Source organism: Semicossyphus pulcher, unplaced genomic scaffold (assembly GCF_022749685.1).
Source record: "Semicossyphus pulcher isolate SPU_LCO1_2020_fin unplaced genomic scaffold, fSemPul1.0.p SCAF_4, whole genome shotgun sequence".
NCBI lineage: Eukaryota > Metazoa > Chordata > Actinopteri > Labriformes > Labridae > Semicossyphus > Semicossyphus pulcher.
This window is the reverse complement of record NW_027211715.1, coordinates 219,550-239,535: the sequence shown is the minus strand read 5'-3', so window position 1 is coordinate 239,535 and position 19,986 is coordinate 219,550. Positions and strand designations below refer to the sequence as shown.

The 19,986-nt window shown below is 43.1% G+C and overlaps 1 protein-coding gene across 1 annotated transcript in view; it reads left to right on the top strand.

Moving 5' to 3' along the window:
* Positions 1-874: 874 nt before the first annotated feature.
* The window catches only part of lrrc52 (leucine rich repeat containing 52), a 31,751-nt gene continuing 12,639 nt past the window's right edge, over positions 875-19,986 (top strand). Inside the window, exon 1 of the mRNA XM_069680595.1 lies at positions 875-1,523. Coding sequence (XP_069536696.1) covers positions 875-1,523 — 649 coding nt within the window. The remainder of the gene's footprint in view (positions 1,524-19,986) is intronic.

Below are 19,986 nucleotides of genomic sequence, written 5' to 3'. Positions count from 1 at the left end.
TCTGCCTGTCTGTCATGTGTGAACGTCTGTCGGTCAGATGTTTGATGCTCCTCTCCTGCGTGTTTTTATTCTTGTAATCCTTCTTCAGTGATCGCCTCAGCCTTTAAACAAACTCATCTTCACTTGAGTCAGAAACTATTTTATTCAAAGGGAAAGTTTAACTGACATAAATAAACATTTTCACTTTCTCTTCAGGTTTGATTAAAAACAATGATCTCAGGTAGGCTGCCCTGGAGAGCAACACCTAGTGACGTCACTGTTACTACTCACAGCCCTGCCCACTGTGTGTATGTGCAGCAGTTGGAGGGTCAGAGCGCACACACTCGGCGCAGCTTCAGTCTCTCAGAGAGTCTGAGCAGAGCGGAAGCACGCGCGCTCTCGTAGGTCTGCCGGACAGCGGAGCACCGCATCCCTTCAGACCCCCCCCCCCCCTCCCCCCCAGCCTCTGTCTCCCGGTGAAGGACATCAGTGCGGTTAGTCCCGCGGAGAGGAGCTGCAGAGTCTCCATCAGGATGTTTCTCATCATGTTCTCTGTTTGTAAAGTGAGAGCAGCTCGCGCTCACAGATGAGTCACCGCGGGGGGGTCCACGTCACTCCACCGATCTGAGGGTCTGCAGGGTCTCTGATCGGTGTGCGAGACTCGGTCACCTTCTGAACGATGTGTCGTGTTGACGCGCACAGCGGAAATTGACTGAGGGACCGAGCGTGTGTGTGTGTGTGTGTGTGTGTGTGAGGGAGAGAGAGAGTGTGTGTGTGCGTGCGTGCGCGCGCGCACGCGCGCGCGCGTGTGTGTGTGTGTGTGTCTCATGCAGGATGTCCGCGGAGCTCCGGGTCCAGCTCAGCCCGTCTTCATGACGCCGTGGGCGGCCTCGTCATGCGTCTCCTGCCCGCGCCCGGCGCACAGTCCCTCCGGCTCCTCTTCCTCTTCATCTTTGTGATGGGGGTGACCCCCTCCCCGGCTCTTACGGCCGGATGTCCGGACCGCTGCGTGTGTGACGACCAGTTGGTGGTCCAGTGCGCCGGGCAGGACCTGGCTCTGTTCCCCGCAGACCTGCCGCTGGCCACGCGGCAGCTCATCATCTCCAACAACCGGATCGGAGACCTGCCGGCGCTTCAGCTTAACTACCTGTCCGACCTAGTGTACCTGGACTGCAGCAACAACTCCCTGACCGAGATCTCGGAGTCCACGTTCGGGAACCTGCGGAAGCTCGCCTATCTGGACCTGTCTTTCAACACGCTGCTCCAGGTGGAGGACCGGACGTTCGGGCCGCTGGCGTCCCTTGTGATGCTGCGGCTTACTGATAACCCGGGCCTCGGGGAGATCCATCCGGACGCCTTCTCGGAGAACGTGGCTCTGCAGGTCTTGGACGTGAGCCGGAACAACCTGACGGTGCTAAACATCAGCAGCCTGATCGGGCTGCCGGCGCTGCGCTCTCTGGGACTCAGCGGGAACCCTTGGAGCTGCGACTGTGACACCGAGGACCTGTGCCTGTGGGTCCAGATAGAGGGCTTCAAGTTCCAAGGTGGGCACACACACACACACACACACACACACACACACACACACACACACACACACAGGCATTTAGAGAGCCTGAAGCTGTAACAAAGAGATCTTCACTTTTATATATTTGAAAAGATAATTCCCTCAAACTCTGCTAGAGTTTGTCCTGAACGTGTGTGTGTGTGTGTCAGTTTTGTAATGTCTCATCATGTGCTAGCTATTTGATTCTGGGGCTCAGGGTGGTCCCTGATGGGGGGGGTATTGTTTTCTTTTCTTTTATCGTTTTCAATGCACACACACACACACACACACACACACACACACACACACAGAGTGCAGGCTAAATTGATCGTCTCTAGTCTCAGTTTAAACCATCCGACTGTGTTAACATGAGCTGAACACAGACACCTTAACTGTCCATTCCACCTTAAATAGCAGAGGATTGAATCAGAGTGACCTTAAAATCAGTAACGATCATCCTGTGACCTTCAGGTGATCACAGATGTTAATGAGCTGAAGAGACAGGTGAGATAGTTTAACATCTGTCAGTGTCTATCAGTGACGTCACTCTGTCCTGCAGACAGAGATAATAAGACAGGACAAGTGTCTTTGTACTGTTTAATAGGGATGCACCGATCCAGCTTTTTCAGTTCCGATCCGATACCGATACCTCGGCTCAGCGTGTTGGCCGATACCCGATACCGATCCGATACTACTGTTGAATGAATGAACTGTATACCTTGCCATGTGAGTGAAGGCATCAGGCTTGACATAAACATTGCATTCTAACCTTGTTAAAAAAAGGTAACAAATTAACACAGATATAAGTACTTAATGTTATTTATTAACAAATAACAAATTGTGCATTAGCAGCAAAAAGAAATCACACTTCTGTGTAAACATTTAGTGCAAACAGATATTCAAAATCTGATATAAAATATAGCAGCTGAAACCCAACAAACAAGTAGCTTAATGAATTTGGTCAAAAATACAAAAGAAACAGAAGTAACACTTCCATGTAAACATTTAGTACAGACAGATATACAAAATCCAATATAAAATACAGCATCTGAGAACACATAAGTAGCTTATCAGAATTATAACTAACTTAAATAAAACTTTGTAAACATTTTGTGCTCACACTACTCAGTGACCTGCTCAAAATACTCACCTGAGCAGCAACGGCAGGTTCTTTCTCATGAAAACAAGCATTTCTGCTCTCTCTGGTGTCAGTCTGTTTCTCTTCTCATCCACAATGTTGGAGGCTGTGCTGAAGAGTCTCTCACTTTCTACACTAGTGCAAGGGGCACAGAGGCAGTGGCAGCAAGGTCAGGAAACCGATGTCTGTTGACTCCCCAGTACTGGTATGGATTGTCTGAGGTAGCAATTGTTCTCTCAGTAAAAAAAGTATGCACTTGGACAGCAGTGCTTGAGCTGCTTGCTTCACCGGGATCCTCATGCTCCTCCAGAATCTGATCAAATTCCTCCATAAAGCTGCTCTTACTTGGTGGTGGTGCTGCTGCTGCTGCTGCTGCTGCTTCCAACCGAGGGGCCTTTTCTGCTGGCTCTGAAGCTTCTGATGCTTGATGCATGATAGCTGTGCTGCTCCTCAAGTCAGCTTCCTGAAGTTCCTGAGTCAGTATGTCTTTCACATGCTTTGTGGAGTCTGCACCTGTAAAGTATCTGAAACAAAAATAAAACAGGTGAAATTATAGGCTATATATACACAATACAATGCACACACAATTGCTGTTTAAAAAACAATATAATAACATGTTTAATATTTTATATGTTCTACTTACACTCACTTTAAATGTACAGTACATAATGGCATCTTATCACATTCAAATTTGCACACAACTGAGTGTTACTATGGAGAGAGATAAAGAGTCTATAATGTAATGTTAACAGGTTTACTATCTCACCTGTCTTTATATCTCGGATCCAGCAAGGTGGCAAGTGCGTACAGGGGTTCATCTTCCACAGTGCTGAAGCGTTTGTTGACGGCTTGTAGCAGGGTCGTTTTCATTGTTTTAATACCAGAATCAGCCTCATTTTCCTTAGCCAGGATGCGCCTGAGGACGGTGACGGCTGGAATGACATCTGCGGCGGAGGCGGTGGATGAGCTGACTTTCCTAGTGAGCTCTTCAAATGGTGCTAAAACAGTCATAGTTTTTTCCAGCAAAGTCCACTGGTTGACTGTCAGTGTCGTGGGCAGGCCATGATCAGCAACATAGGCACCAAGGGCTCGCCTCTGCTCCAGAAGACTCTCTATCATAAAATACGTGCTGTTCCACCTCGTCCTGACGTCTTGTTGCAGGCGTTTAGGTTGCATTTGCATTTGGATCTGGATATCATGGAGCCTTGAATATGCAAGTGGGGAATGTTTAAAATGTCCCACAATGTGTTGGCAGCTTGCAACGGCATCACTCACGCTCCGTTGTGACAATAGTCCCTCGTTGACTACGAGCTGCAGCGTATGAGCAAAGCAGCCTAAACTGCGCACTCCCATGTTGTCCATGGCTTTTTTCATATTGCTGGCATTGTCCCTCAAAATGACGTCCACTTTTGTCAACGGAATATGCTACTGATCAAGCATTTCCTTTACAGCAGCCGAAATCGCGTTTCCGGTGTGTGATCCGTGGAAGTTTTTTGCCTGGAGCATTGCGCTGTGAGGTGAACAACTCGCGTCTAACCAGTGGACAGTTAAACTTAAAAGTGTCATGGGGCACACGTCGGAGCTCCAGATATCTGTGGTGAAGTTCATTGATATTACATCCTTTAATTTTTCTGATATGTGTTTGCACACTGTCTTGTACAGTTCAGGCAGAGCGGTCTCGGAAAAATATTTTCGAGATGGTAAACTGTACCTTGGCTCAAGATGCTCAACTAGGCGGCGGAATCCTTCGTTATCAACAACAGAGAGGGGCTGCGAATCCAAAACAATAAACTCCATGACCTTCTCTGTTATGTTTGTTGCTTTCACGCTGTCGGCTGGAAGTTTGTCCCGTCTTTGCAGTGCACCCACCAAAGTTAACTGCTTCGTTGTGCTCTCCTGCTTCGTTTGAAGGAGCTCCGCGTGCTCTTTAGCATGGTGCTTTTGGAGGTGCTTATTTAAGTTTGTGGTATTGTATTTAGCAACTTTATCACCACCCCTCGCAATACTCCCGTTGCAGATATTGCACGTAGCAGTCGGACTTGTTGGCGTAACAAGCTTGAAATACTTCCAAATCGCAGACTTGGCTCGCTCCATGTTGCTCTGTGTTTGCTTATCGGCATGCTGCGCGTGCTGCCGTCACGTGACGTAACCAGCGTTACATAGATTTGAAGTGAATAGATCGGCATCATGGATCGGCCTCATTTATCCGATGTCCGATCCATCTATTTAATCAATATCTGAGCCGATAACCGATCCTAATATCGGATCGGTGCATCCCTACTGTTTAATATGGACACACACACACACACACACACACACAGACACACACACACACACACACACACACACACACACACACACACACACAGACACACTTGGCCCTGCGGTGCGGATGGTTAATGATGGAGCCCAAAAAACACTGAACTGTGTGTGTGTGTGTGTGTGTGTGAGTCACTGCACTTCATTGTGTGTGTGATGCCAGTGGTGGGGGTGAGGGGGGATAGGACAGATCATCAAAGCCCCATCATGCTCCATGTTTCCTCCTGCTGAACGGGGAGGAGTTATACAGTCTGATGGCCACAGGTAGAACAGACTTCCTGTGGCGCTCTGTGCTGCTCCTCGGTGGTCTCAGTCTGCCGCTGAAGGTGCTCTGGTAGGACTCCAGTGTGGCGTGCAGGCGGTGACCGATGTTGTCCCTGATACTGAGGAGTTTCCTCAGCATCCTCCTCTCAGACACTTCCACCAGAGACTCTAGCTCCACTCCCAGGACAGAGCCCGCTGAAAGATCTGAGTCTCCTGAGGAAATACAGGGGGCTCTGACCTTTCTTGTAAACTGCATCTGTGTTTTTAGACCGGGTCGCCCAGGTACTTGTACTCATCTACAACGTCCACCTCTGCTCCGTTGATAATGACTGGATTTGGACCGGTCATTTGTTTCCTAAAGTCCACCACCAGCTTCTTTGTCTTTGTGACGTTGAGTTGTAGGTGGGTTAGTCCACAGCGCTCCATGAACCTGTCAAGCACACTCCTGTACTTGGCCTCCTGTTGGACAGGAAGTCTGTGATCCACCTGCAGGTGGAGTCGTGCACATTCAGCTGGGAGAGCTTGTCCTGAGGCAGAGCCGGGATGATCGTGTTGAAGGCAGAGCTGAAATCCACAAACAGGATCCTGGCATAGGTACCTGCTGAGTCCAGATGCTGGAGGATGAAGTAAAGGACCTTGTCTACGGACCTGTTGGCTCTGTAGGCAAACTGCAGGGGGAGTTGTGTGTGGCGATCCGCTCTGTAGAGGAAACAATGTGCACCAAGGCAGCCATCCACGGCGCCAGCACAATCTGTCAGAAGTGGGACAGAATAAATGAACTGGAGGCAAAGAAAAGCCATATTTAAAAAGACAGCAACAATATGTGGTTAACAATGAGGGTGTGCTGCAGTACTATTGGACAGATGTGACCAGGTGATGAGAACAGCTGATGAGTGCAGGAAAATAAGAGTGAGCATGCGTGAGGGGATGTGAGCAGAATAGCATGACATATGAACAATAGAACCAGCATGCACAATATCCTGACTGAACTTATGCTAGAGCTTCATTTAATGAGCTGCAGAAAACTAAACTAAACATTAACAGTTAACGAGCTAATGTAGTTAAGACTCATACAGTGGCGTATTCTCATTCACAAGTGTATCGTAGGTCTGCTTCCCTCGTTCCTTCTAACCTACATCAGTCAGTAGAGCAGGAGCTTCCAGTCTCCGGTCCAGGACCTGCTCTTACTGTCGCTCCCAAAGGTCACAACTAAAGTTTGCTGCTCCCTTTACTTGGAACAAATGACACAAAGACCTGGAGCTAAAGGAACGTGTCTGGCAGACACACCTGGCTGTAGATGTTCTGCCTGATGTATTTATGATTATAGTCATGTATCCTGTGTTATGTTTGTATAGCTGCTTAGGGTGTGTCAGAAACGTTGTTAATGTGCTGCTGCCTGTCTCGACCAGGACTCTCTTGAAAAAGAGATTTTTAATCTCAAAAGCTTTTTTTTCCTGGTTAAATAAAGGTTATAATAAATAAAAAATAAAAATAAATAAATAAGAACATTAACAGTTAACGAGCTGCAGAAAAACTAAACGAAACATTAACAGTTAAAGGTGCTATATGTAACTTTCAGAAAACTCTCATTCCTAGCGACACAGACGGCCGTGAGGGAAGTGCAGTCAACCTTCTTGTACGTGCTCGTGCGGACACCCGCACACATGAACGAGCATCTGGGGTTTTTTGCTGAAGAACCACAAAACTGAGCATGGGTGAGTTAGCTGATGTTATCTACTTGACGGTGTTTTGCTATGTTGAGTAACGGGCAAATTGTCTGTGATAGCAGACAAGCTAACGGTAGCGTGTTTGCTAATGGTAGCGTGTTGCCAGCTTACAGCTGGCTGGCTAACCTTAGTCTGACAGATAAATGCAACAATACTGGCTAATAGAAAACAATCGGTAGTTATACACATTTGCTTTGTTCTGCTACATAATTTACTGTTGGCCAAAATCAACACTGTTTGTCATGTTAGCTGGCGAAGTTACACTGAACAAAAATATAAAAGGCCACTCAGTCACAGTTTTATCACACAGCACGATGCCACCGAGGTCCCAAGTTTTGAGGGAGCGTGCAGTCGGCATGCTGACTGCAGGAATGTCCACCAGAGCTGTTGCTTGTGAATTGAATGTTCATTTCTCTACCATAAGCTGTCTCCAAAGGCGTTTCAGAGAATTTGGCAGTACATCCAACCGACCTCACAACCGCAGACCACGTGTAACCACACCAGCCCAGGACCTCCACATCCAGCACCTTCACCTCCAAGATCGTCTGAGACCAGCCACCCAGACAGCTGCTGCAACAATTGTTTTGCATAACCAAAGAATTTCTGCACAAACTGTCAGAAACCGTCTCAGGGAAGCTCATCTGCATGCTCGTCGTCCTCATCGGGGTCTCGACCTGACTGCAGTTCGTCGTCGTCACCGACTTGAGTGGGCAAATGCTCACATTCGATGGTGTCTGGCACTTTGGAGAGGTGTTCTCTTCACGGATGAATCCCGGGTTTCACTGTACAGGGCAGATGGCAGACAGCGTGTATGGCGTCGTGTGAGTGAGCGGTTTGCTGATGTCAGCGTTGTGAATCGAGTGGCCCATGGTGGCGGTGGGGTTATGGTATGGGCAGGCGTTATGGACAACGAACACAGGTGCATTTTATTGATGAGATACCGTGACGAGATCCTGAAGCCCATTGTTGTGCCATTCATCCACGACCATCACCTCATGTTGCAGCATGATAATGCACGGCCCCATGTTGGAAGGATCTGTACACAATTCCTGGAAGCTGAAAACATCCCAGTTCTTGCATGGCCAGCATACTCACCGGACATGTCACCCACTGAGCATGTTTGGGATGCTCTGGATCGGCGTGTACGACAGCATGTTCCAGTTCCTGCCAACATCCAGCAGCTTGGCAGCCATTGAAGAGGAGTGGACCAACATCCACAGGCCACAATCAACAACCTGATCAACTCTATGTGAAGGAGATGTGTTGCACTGCGTGAGGCAAATGGTGGTCACACCAGATACGGACTGGTTTTCTGACCCCCCCAATACAGTAAAACTGCACATTTTAGAGTGGCCTTTTATTGTGGCCAGCCTAAGGCACACCTGTGCAATAATCATGCTGTCTAATCAGCGTCTTGATATGCCACACCTGTGAGGTGGATGGATTATCTTGGCAAAGGAGAAGTGCTCACTAACACAGATTTAGACAAACTTGTGAACAATATTTGAGATAACTAGGCCTTTTGTGTTCATAGAAAAAGTCTTCGATCTTTGAGTTCAGCAGGGCGTCTTCCATCGGCCAATCCGTCTCGGCAAACTCCCCCGGCACAGACTTCTCCGCCTGCGCCGCTGGCCTCACTGCAAACTGAGAGACTGGAGCGGCCGCAGTCCCATCCAGGTAGCGCACACACATCTCCTCGTCCTCTCTTTCCGCCCACGACTCTCATCATTGGGGACTCAATCACCAGAGATATCCGTTTTCTAAACGCCATCACACACTGTCTTCCTGGTGCCACTGTCCCCGTTGTTCTGGATAAACTCCTGAATCTTTTGCCATCACTCCCAACCTCCATCAATAGGATCGTGGTGCATGTGGGCACAAACGACACATCCCGACGGCAATCTGAGAGCACCAGAAACGATTTTAATCTTCTTTTTAATGTTTTAAAGGATAGTGGAAAGTCTGTTTTTATTTCTGGACCAATTCCAACGTTTAACCGCGGACCTGAACGTTTTAGCAGTATCCTCGCCATGCACACCTGGCTTCAGTCCGCTTGCCGATCTCACGACTTGGATTTTATTAACAATTTTAACCTGTTCTGGGATCGTGCCCCACTTTTTAAAAACGATGGGCTTCATCCCAACATGCGGGGCTTATTTGTAACGATTTTTTAACGGATAATAAATTGGACTTTTTTATAATGACAGAGACTTGGCTGACCCCAGGAGACTGTAGTGCGCTTATTGAAGCAACCCCCCTGATTTTACTCACCTCCAACCCCGACTGTCAGGCAGGGGAGGGGGGGTTGCTGTCATCTACAGAAAAACTTTGAAATGCACCCCTATTTTACTTAACGGTTTTACATCATTTGAGCATCTTGGTTTTATGGTTCATTTAAAGGATCCTGTGCTAATTTTAATCATCTACAGACCAGTGTCACAGTTTTCAGAGTTTTTATCCCATCTTGTTTCTAAATCTGACAGAATCCTTATTTTAGGCGATTTTAACATACATGTCTGTTGCCCTGATCAAACTCTTGTTGGTGATTTTATGGACACTCTGGAATCTTTTAACTCCATTCAGGCAATAGGGGAATCCACACACTCAAAGGGCCATATTTTAGATCTAGTTTTATACAGTGGTCTCAGCCCTGACAACTTTGAGACAAAGGATATCTGTGTGCCTGATCATAAGGCTGTTTAATTCAGAATGGTTTTATCCCAGCCACCTTTTACCGACAATGCACCTGTCCGCCGTCGTGTTTTTAACTCAATGTCTGCTAGCAAGTTTTCTGAGCTTTTTATGTCAGCCTCTTCAACTGCCTTTCACCCAAATTTTAACACGGAGGAGCTGGTCTCCTTTTTTAATCAAACCTGTGGGACCGTCCTGGAATCTGTTGCTCCTTACCAAGACAAAAAATGTAACAGAGCAGCCCAGCCATGGTTTACAGAGTCAACACATGAACTAAAAAGAGACTGTCGAAGAAAGGAACGACGATGGAAAAAGAATGGTTTACAAATATTTTACGATATCTGGAAAGAAGCATTGAAAAAGTACCAAAAGACGAAAGACACAAGAGCCTCATTTTATTCGAACCTAATTTTAGCCAATCATTCTAACCCCAGAATTTTATTTAAGGTTTTAGAATCCATCACCACCCCCTCCCCCGTCCTCTTACTGATGCTTCTCAAGAGCTGTGCGAGAGGTTTTTAATTTCTTTTACAAACAAAGTCAAGGACATAAGAAAACAAATCACCCAGCCAGACCGTATTTTACACACCAGGAAGGACATTTTTAGTTATTTTAGCAGTTTTGGGCGTGTTTCCTTTTAATCTGAAATCTTATCACACATGAAATCCACTACATGCAGTCTTGATTTTATTCCCACCAAGTTTCTCAAAGAGGTTTTTAACACTGTTGGACCCAGTATTTTATCGATTATCAACAGCTCCTTGGAGGAAGGCATATTCCCATCTGTTTTTAAACACGCTGTGGTCCAACCTCTTTTAAAGAAAGCCAACCTCGACCCCTCTGATTTGAACAATTTTAGGCCAATTTCTAAACTGCCATTTTTATCAAAAGTCTCAGAAAAAGTGGTTTCAACTCAACTTTTATCTTTTATGTCTTTTAACAACCTCTTTGAGAAATTTCAATCTGGTCTTAGAGCTCAGCACAGTACAGAAACGGCCCTCCTCAAGGTAACCAATGACCTACTTTTAGCAGCAGACAGGGGGAGGGCACAATTTTAATCCTTTTAGACTTAAGTGCAGCTTTTGACACCGTGGATCATGCCATTTTAATTGATCGTCTTAGAATTGGGTTGGTATCAGGGACACTGCACTTAGTTGGTTTTATTCTCATCTTTTAGAACCTTTGCGGTCACCGTAGGTAAATACTCGTCTTCTACCACTACAATTACCTGTGGTGTACCGCAAGGTTCAGTTTTAGGTCCGATTTTATTTTCAATTTACATGCTGCCACTTGGCCAAATAATGCAGCGCCACAATGTCTCCTTTCACTGCTATGCAGACGACACACAGATATACCTCCCACTGAGACCTGGGGACCCTAGGAGCCTAGCTGCTGTCAAAGACTGTCTCAGTGACACCACCTGTTGGATGGCTGAGAACTTTCTTCAATTAAATAACTCCAAAACAGAAATGATAATAATAAATCCACATAACTCCACCCTCCATTTCGATAGCGGCCTTGGCGCCATGTCTGACAATGTAAAGCCCACTGCCAGAAACCTTGGCGTAATATTCGACCGTGACCTAACCTTTGACCCACATATAAAGAGAGTAGTACAGTCCTGCTTACGCACCATTTCCAAAACTAAAGCAATAATTACCCAACCGGACCTCGAAAAAATAATCCATGCTCTCGTCTTCTCCAGATTGGATTACTGTAACTTCCTGCTCTCCAGAATCAATCAGAAATCTCTCTCTCGCCTCCAAATAGTCCAGAACGCAGCAGCTCGGCTTCTTACTGGTTTAAACAGACGACATCACATAACCCCCGTCCTGGCTTCTTGACACTGGCTTCCAGTGACTTTTAGAATTGATTTTAAGATTTCACTGATCACTTTTAAAGCACGTATGGGTCTGGCTCCAAGCTATATCACAGAGTTGTTGACACCATATGAGCCAGCCCACAGCCTTAGATCCTCAGGTGGGGGCCTTCTGGTCGTTCCAAAGTCGAGGCTTAAAACCAAAGGGGATCGGGGCTTTGCCACCAGGGCCCCTCGGCTTTGGAACAACCTGCCTGAGGAGATAAGGCTCGCAAAATCTGTGACATCTTTTAAATCTCTTCTTAAAACTCACTTTTATAGACTTGCTTTTATGTGATGTCGTCTTCTTATCGTATTCTTATTGGCTCTAATTTATGTTTTTAAAATGTTATTCACCTTATTCTTACTTTTCAATCTTTCATTGTTTTTATTGATCCTTTATCTCCTTTATTGCTTTTATTGCTTTAATCTCTTTTGTTGTTTTACTGATTTGATTCCTTTTTATTGCTTGTATTGCTTTAGCTCTTTTATTGTTTTTATTGCCTTTTACTGGTTTCTATCTCTCCTATTGCTTTTACAGCTTTTATTTCCTTTTTGCATTATTTCCTTTCTTTATCTCTTTTAGGTATTTTATTTTATTTCATTTTATTTACTCTACTTCTTCCTGCGTCGTCCCCTTGGTCTTGGTTGTGTGGGTTCTCCTGTTGCCTATTGGGTATTGGATTTTGGGTTCTTTACTTTGTTTGCTTGGCTGTCAAAGCACTTTGTAAACTCTTGTTTTTAAAGGTGCTATATAAATATTTATAAGTTATTATTATTATTATTATCATGAAAAATGGGAGCAAAATCAAAAATATAACTTACATACTTGTGAGCAGTTTGTGTTGGTGTTGTTGTGGGTGCTGTCGTTTGTTGGCATCCGTCTCTATTTCACAGCTTGCGTTGTCTCATGTTGCACACTGTTGACTGTAGTGGTGCAGAATGAGCTCTCGGCAGAGGTATTCGCTAACGCACAGATTCGTCACATCCTCTGAAGGGAGCTGGACTTTGGTCTCACAGCTTCATACACAACTCTGTGTGTGTGTGTGTGTGTGTGTGTGTGTGTGTGTGTGTGTGTGTGTGTCTGTGTGTGTGAGTCGGTTGCCTCTGAATCAGAGGGTCGGGGGTTCGATCCCTGTTACACTCCCTGCTAACAGTTTTTGGTTTCAAATGAAAAAACTAAGTGCCTGAATGTACACGGACAAAGTAGGCTTGTGTTTAAGTGCAACTGTTATCAGGCAGTCAACAATCAATTTGTCGACAGAGTGATCGGATGTGTGTTATCTGCTCCCTGATACTCAATCATTTTTGTCACCATTTTTACTTGTTAAGCCGTAAGCAATCTCGGATCCCATCGGCTATAGTCTGAGACGATATAGCAATTAGCATAGCCCTTTGTTTTCTGTTACCCAAGATCTTTATTCTGACTAGAGCTGACTCTCGTCTGACTTCCTCAACAAGGAGAGCGGGCGAACGACCGTTCATTTGGAGCGGAGTCGTTTAATCTCACAGAAATCTGAAGTAAAACGTATGTAGCGGAAACACTGCCGGTGGTAACTCAGTTCACATCGACAGTAAATACAACTTTTGTCTTGTCCAGAGAACCATAGAGCAGGGCCTTGAGGCTGAATTTGTCATTATCCATTTCTGCTCACAGAGGTTTGTTTCTGCATGCTAACCACAACATTGCGGCTGCATCGCTTCCTGACTTCTCAAACTACGTGGCGTGTGGAGGGTCATAATAATAGAACGTGTGTTCGTTAATCGCACGTTAAAATAATTTGTGGTGTTAAAGGGAATGTGCGTTAACGCGTTGTTAACCCTGTGGGCAGCTGTGGCTCAGTGGTAGAGTCGGTTGTCTCTCAATTAGAATGTTGGGGGTTCGATCCCTGACTGCTAAATGCCGAAGTGTCCTTGGGCAAGACACTGACCCCCAAATTGCTCCCGGTGGCAGAGCCATCAGGTATGAATGCCATCAGTGTGTGAATGGGTGAATGTGACATGTTGTGTAAAAGCAGCATTGAGAGGTTGCAAGACTAGAAAAGTGCTGTATAAGTACAGTCCATTTACCATTTACCTGTATGAGCCGGGTGGTTTAACATGCTGATGTTTAAACTTTAATAAAACCTTAAACACTCTGAATGTTCTCCATCATCAGTCCCACATGTCTCCTCTGCTGTCTTCATGGAGTTTGCGCTTGTAGACGAGCTTCTGTACTGTCTGTGGTCCATCATGAACATGCTGACTCACACAGAGTACTTGTGTGTTCTGGCAGAGCTGCTGCTGTTCTGGTTCAGAAGCACCGGGGTTAGCCGGGCTGGGGCAACAGTTAAATATTCATACACAGAGAAGAAGAAAGTCTTGACAGGTTCCTGCTCCAGTTTGAACGGAGTCAATAAAAGTTTATGAGACTGACGTTTTTCTGAAGAGACACTCTGTCTTACATCCTGTAAAACATTTATTATGAGCAGACGGATCAATTTGATATAGACAGACCATCAATTATTGATCAGCTGTGTGTGTGTGTGTGTGTGTGTGTGTGTGTGGGGGGGGGGGGGGGGGGGCGGTTGGGTGGAGATGACAGAGCAGACTAAGAGAAATGAAAGGACGTAGAAGAAGAGGAAACAGAGTCAAGAAGGAGATGAACGTGAGCATAGAGTGAGCCTGGATGTGATGTAGAAAAGGTGGACTGTTCTTAGTGTTCACCATCCCCAGAATGATGAACGGAGAGAAACTGAAGCCTCAGTGTGTGTGTGTGTGTGTGTGTATTATCACATAATTATCACATTATTATCACATTATTATTTACATTATTATAACGTTACTATTACATTAGTATTTACATTATAATCACATTACATTGCTATTAATGTGTTCTCATAATTACTACATTGTTATCACCTAATTATTTACATTATCACATTATTATTACATTACTATTATATTATCCAAGTATTAAAATATTACATTATCATTACATTATTATCACATTGTTATCACATTACTATTACATTATTATCATATTATTATCACATTATCATTACATTATTATCACATTGTTACATTATCACACTGTTATCACATTACTATTACATTACTATCACATTATCATTACATTATTATCACATTGTTGTCACATTACTATTACATTATTATCACATTACCATCACATTATTATTTCCATTATTATAACATTATCATATTATCATTACATCATTATCACATTGTTATCATATTACATTCAAAACGTCAAAGCATCCATCATAAACAAAGAAGATAAAATGCATTTTGGTTATGTTATGTTTTCTACTGTGGACACTGATAGTGATAATCTGTCTGAGGATAAAAAATCCTTCGTTGAAAATAGCAGTAAGAAGAAAAAATGTGAGGAATTAAAGTCTTTCAAATTTCACTGAACATAAATAATTTAGATTTGAAAATAACATTATATTGATTATACATTATAATGATTACTAATCCAATTTTGAATACTGTTCTGAAAATCTGTTCAACATGTTTAACGTAAACCGGATTAATAAAAGGGGTGGTGGAGAACAATTTTTAATGTAAGATAATTGATAGTACAACTGTAAATGATACGATGGAGAGTTTGACAATTGGAATTCATTCCACTAAATCCAAGAGTATATTCTTGAGTTGCGTATAAAGTATGCCTGGTTCTTGCACTGATCAATTTATGGATACCATAGTTGATATTTTTGGGAAAGTATGTGATAAGAAATCATTCTGTGTTTGTGCTGACTTTAATATTGATTTGTTAAAATGGAATGAACATAAATTAACAACAGATTTTTGTAATGCACTGTTTAGTTATGGTCTCTGGCCCCTTATTGACAAACCCAGAAGGATAACCAAAGACAGTGCTACTCTTATTGATAATATTTCACCAATGATCATCACCAAGCAACTAGTGGATTGCTGTTAAATGATATCAGTGATCATCTTCACATTTTTGTGATCTTACATAATTGAAATGTTCAGTTGGTGGAAGGGAGACGTCCCGCAAACCAGTAAGATCAAGGACACCAGAAAGACTTGAAGCCTTGAAGATGGACCTTACAAATTAAAGCTGGGACGAGGTGTATGTTGACGACACAAATCAGGCTTATGATGCATTTTTGTTTATATTTTTAGAGTTATATAATAAACACTGTCCTATTAGAAAGTGCAGGGTGAAAGATAACTATAACAGCCATGGATGACCAAAGGTCTGCAGAGGGCGTTCAAAAAGAAAAAATTACTTTATAACGCCGGGAACACACCGGACGCCGAAGCGCCGCGAATAGCCGCGGAGCGGAGCCCGTTTCCTGTCGGCGCCCATGTTAACCAATTGTGTTGTTCACACCAGACGCGCCGCGGCGCGCACCTCCGCGGCCGGCTTGCGCCCTGTAACGATCGTTTCGGCATCTGGTCTATTTTTTGCGCGAGCCGCAAGCGGTCGCGTCAATCCTGGCAGGAAGTCACACATGAAACAACGAGAGAATCCGGTCAATTTTCAAAATTAAAACCATTTTCTACATAAAACACCGCGATTGACAAATGCGATGTTATATTTGTGTGCTTTTATATATTTGTCAGTATCTAAACAGAGCGCGAGAGAGACGAAGATACGCACAGACATAGACACATACACACACACAGACATAGACACACAAACAGACACAGACACACACACATAAGAAAGAGAGACACACAAAGTGGACTGGCTATAGGGGGTGGGGGCGGGGTGTCAAAACACACACGCAAACAGAGAGAGAGAGCATGATGAAAAAACAGATCCAAATGTGAGTAAGCGACAGCTGAGGAGCAGAGGCGCTTGTCGACCGGCGCAGAGAAATGTGCGTCTGGTGTGAACGGAAGTGCTCCGGCTCGTGCGGGATTTTCGTTGCGCGGCGCTTCGCAGCGCCTCGGCATCCGGTGTGTCCCCGGCGTAAGAAATATTTCAAACTGAGAACCAGTGAAAGTGAAGGAAAATATAAGTTGTATAAGAATAAACTGATTTCCATTATGAGATTAGAGAAGAAGGAATACTACAATTAAATATTAGAGGAAAGTACAAATAACATTCAAAGAACCTGGAAAGAATTCAATCACATCATTCAGAACAGATGTTATTTCTTAAACAGCTCTGATGTTACAGTGTACCATTTATAAAACTGTTGGTTTGTGGGTGTAGGCACTTATCTGACACAATTAAAATTAACAAAGTTGCTGAGCCTGATTACAAAGATTTGTTTAATAATATGATTAATAGTAATATCAGTTCATGTTCCTTTGTAGGGTAAATGAAACTGATGTAACTGAAATGGTAAGAACATTTAAAAACAAAAGATCAGCTGATATAAACTCCATTGATATGGTGATTATTAAAGAAGTTATTGATTATATTATAAAACCAGCAAAGAGGTGTCTTTCCTAATAGAATGAAATTAGCTAAGGTGATTCCAGTATTTAAAAATGGAGATAAGCACCACATGGACCAGTATCCCTTCTTCCTCTCTTTTCAAAAATATTAGAGAAATTATTTGTGAAACAATTGGATCTCTTCATTAATAAATATAGATTATTGAGTGTTATTGGTATATTACTGAGTTATTGACATTTATATTGACCTACAGAAGGCTTTTGATACTATAGATTACAACAAACTATTGGGAAAATGGGAGAAATATGGGACAAGAGGTACAGCTTACTCCTGGCTGAAAAGCTACTCAGAAAACAGACAGCAGTGTGTGCAAATTAATAATACCATGTCCGGATTCAGGAAGATCACCTTTGGAGTACCCCAGGGATCAGTGATTGGTACAAAACTTTTCATACTTTACATTTATGATATTTGCAAAGTTACTGATTTGTTACAATTTGTCTTTTTTGCAGATGATACAAATTTATTTTGCTCTGGGAGAAATTTAAAGGAACTTTTGTTTGTTATTGAAGGGGAGCTAGAAATCCTCAAAACTTGGTTTGATGTGAATAAATTGTCTCTCAATATTAAGAAAACTAAATTGATGGTTTTTGGAAATTGAAAAGGAATTGATGGGGATATTATATAAAAAAATCTGTGACGTTCAAAATTGAGTTTTTGAGACAAAATTCTTATCAATGTGTAACTCGCTTTTGGTTTTTAAAAGAATGTTTTGCAATGCTCTTTTTGAGGGTTAAAAGTGTGAATGATTTATTTCTTTTGTTATTTCTGTAGTGTATCTTAAACTCACACGAATGTAAGATAGACATATGGTGATTTATTTATTATTCTTATTTCTGAATGGGAGCTTAACTTGATAATAATGTAGGATAGGCGTTTGTTTCTGCATAAGCCTTTTCAGTCAATACTTCACACATGGATTTTAATGTGTTTATACTGTTTATATTTCTTATGTTTGTATATATATCATGCGACGACTGACTAAAACTAACATCATCACATTTTTATCACATTATTATCACATTATTATTTACATTATTCAATTATAAAATCATTATTATTCATGAACTTTGAGTGTTAACATTTTATTCATTATTACTGTTAGCATTTTAAATAATCTCCAGCACTGTCTGCAGTACTTCACAGCACCACTGGGGGTGTGAGTAATAGAGAAACACAATAGGTGTAAAGCTCCCCTGGTACACACGTGAATAAAAAGGTTGAATTCTATATAAAATGATATTATATCATTTCAGTTGTGACATGTGTCACATTCATTAGTCATGTTTAAACCATTAGAGAGACAAGCAGCACCTGAGACGTGCTCATCAATAATTTACATAAATATTGTCACAGCACTGTCGTCCTATTGGCTGTCAGGCTAGGGGTGGGCTTACCTAGTCCTGGGGCGTGCCAAAGTCGTTAAGAGAGACAAGTGGACACAGGTGGTGGCTGGCATTTGTGCACCGAGATGTTTGCTAGGTGTCGCAACCACGTTGGAGAGTGAGAGTGTCCGCCTTTTCCCCACAGAGTTTTGTTTTCAAGTTTTTGTCCGCGTTTAAATATTAATTAATGAACTATCAACAAAAGACCGACGCTGACCGGCGGTGAAGTCAGAGCACGGAGAGCAAGCTAGTGGAGCGGCAAGCAACAGATCAGTGCCGGGTCTGAATAGTATCACGTACCAATTACATATCAGCAGGCTCCTGTATGCAGGAAAAACTGTCTGTGTGGACAGCAAAAGCAGGCGGTACGTAATGCCCCATAATGACATCCAGGCTTCCATCAGCGGCTATCTGACAATGATTTAGATTCTTATTAATCTCTATAAACAGACATCTGCATGCTTACAGCTAACAATCAGTTATTGATCTGAAATTAAACTTGAGATAAATGCACTGCGTTCAGATTTCACGACTTCCTGGAATGCATCAGAAATGATCGATCCGACCTCTGTTCAACAAACAAACATTTTTCTTTCTTCTCCTCTTGAGGACAGACGTGACCAAGCTTCATTTGTACTTTTTATTAATCTACATCATGATGTTGAAATTTCAGCAAAGGTAAGAGCCGTTAATTTACATAAAGAGAAACGGTTTCTTTTTCTGTAAACAATGCAGCACGTGAAAAAGGAAGGCTTGACTGGACGTCTTTTATCCCGTTTACCCTGGCATCGTCGTCAGACTATAGCTGATGGGATCCGAGACTGATCGGGGGCACACCGGGGTCTCCCTCACCCAAGGTTGAAGCTGCAGGGCGCACGGTGGTCAAAATACAAACACAATGAAGTAAAAACGGCAGCATATATGTTAAAAAGCTCCAACTGTTTAAAATGTACTCGATTAACTCCATAAACTGTGTCCAGTGTTAAGCCCTGGAAGCCCAGACACGAGTTGTAAACATTACTGTCCAGGGTTGTGGTTGCCATGACAGTATTATGTTCCTCAAATTTTCTCCAGAACTCAATGGGTTTATAGTCACAAAAACAAACACAAACAAACACAAACAAACACAAACAAACAAACAAAAAACAAACAAACACAAACAAACACAAACAAACAAACACAAACAAACAAAAAACAAACAAACACAAACAAACACAAACAAACAAAAAACAAACAAACACAAACAAACACAAACAAACAAAAAACAAACACAAACAAACAAACAAACAAACACAAATAAACAAACAAAAATAAACAAACACAAACAAACAAACAAAGCACAGTTTAACAAGAAGGAAACATTTCTATACAAGAGATGAACTTGACGTTTACGCTCAGGTGTGTAAATGTTTAGATGTAGATACACCACATACGTCCTGCAGCTGTGTGTGTGTGTGTGTGTGTGTGTGTGTGTGTGTGTGCGTGCGTGCGTGCGTGTGTGTGTGTGATGATCTTGCTTGTAGATATGATTGAAGTCCTCCTGATTGATTGATTGATTGATTGATTGATTGATTGATTGTCCTGTCCCTCCTGTCTCCATCTCATGCTGCAGATCTTCAGCCTGTCTTTGTTT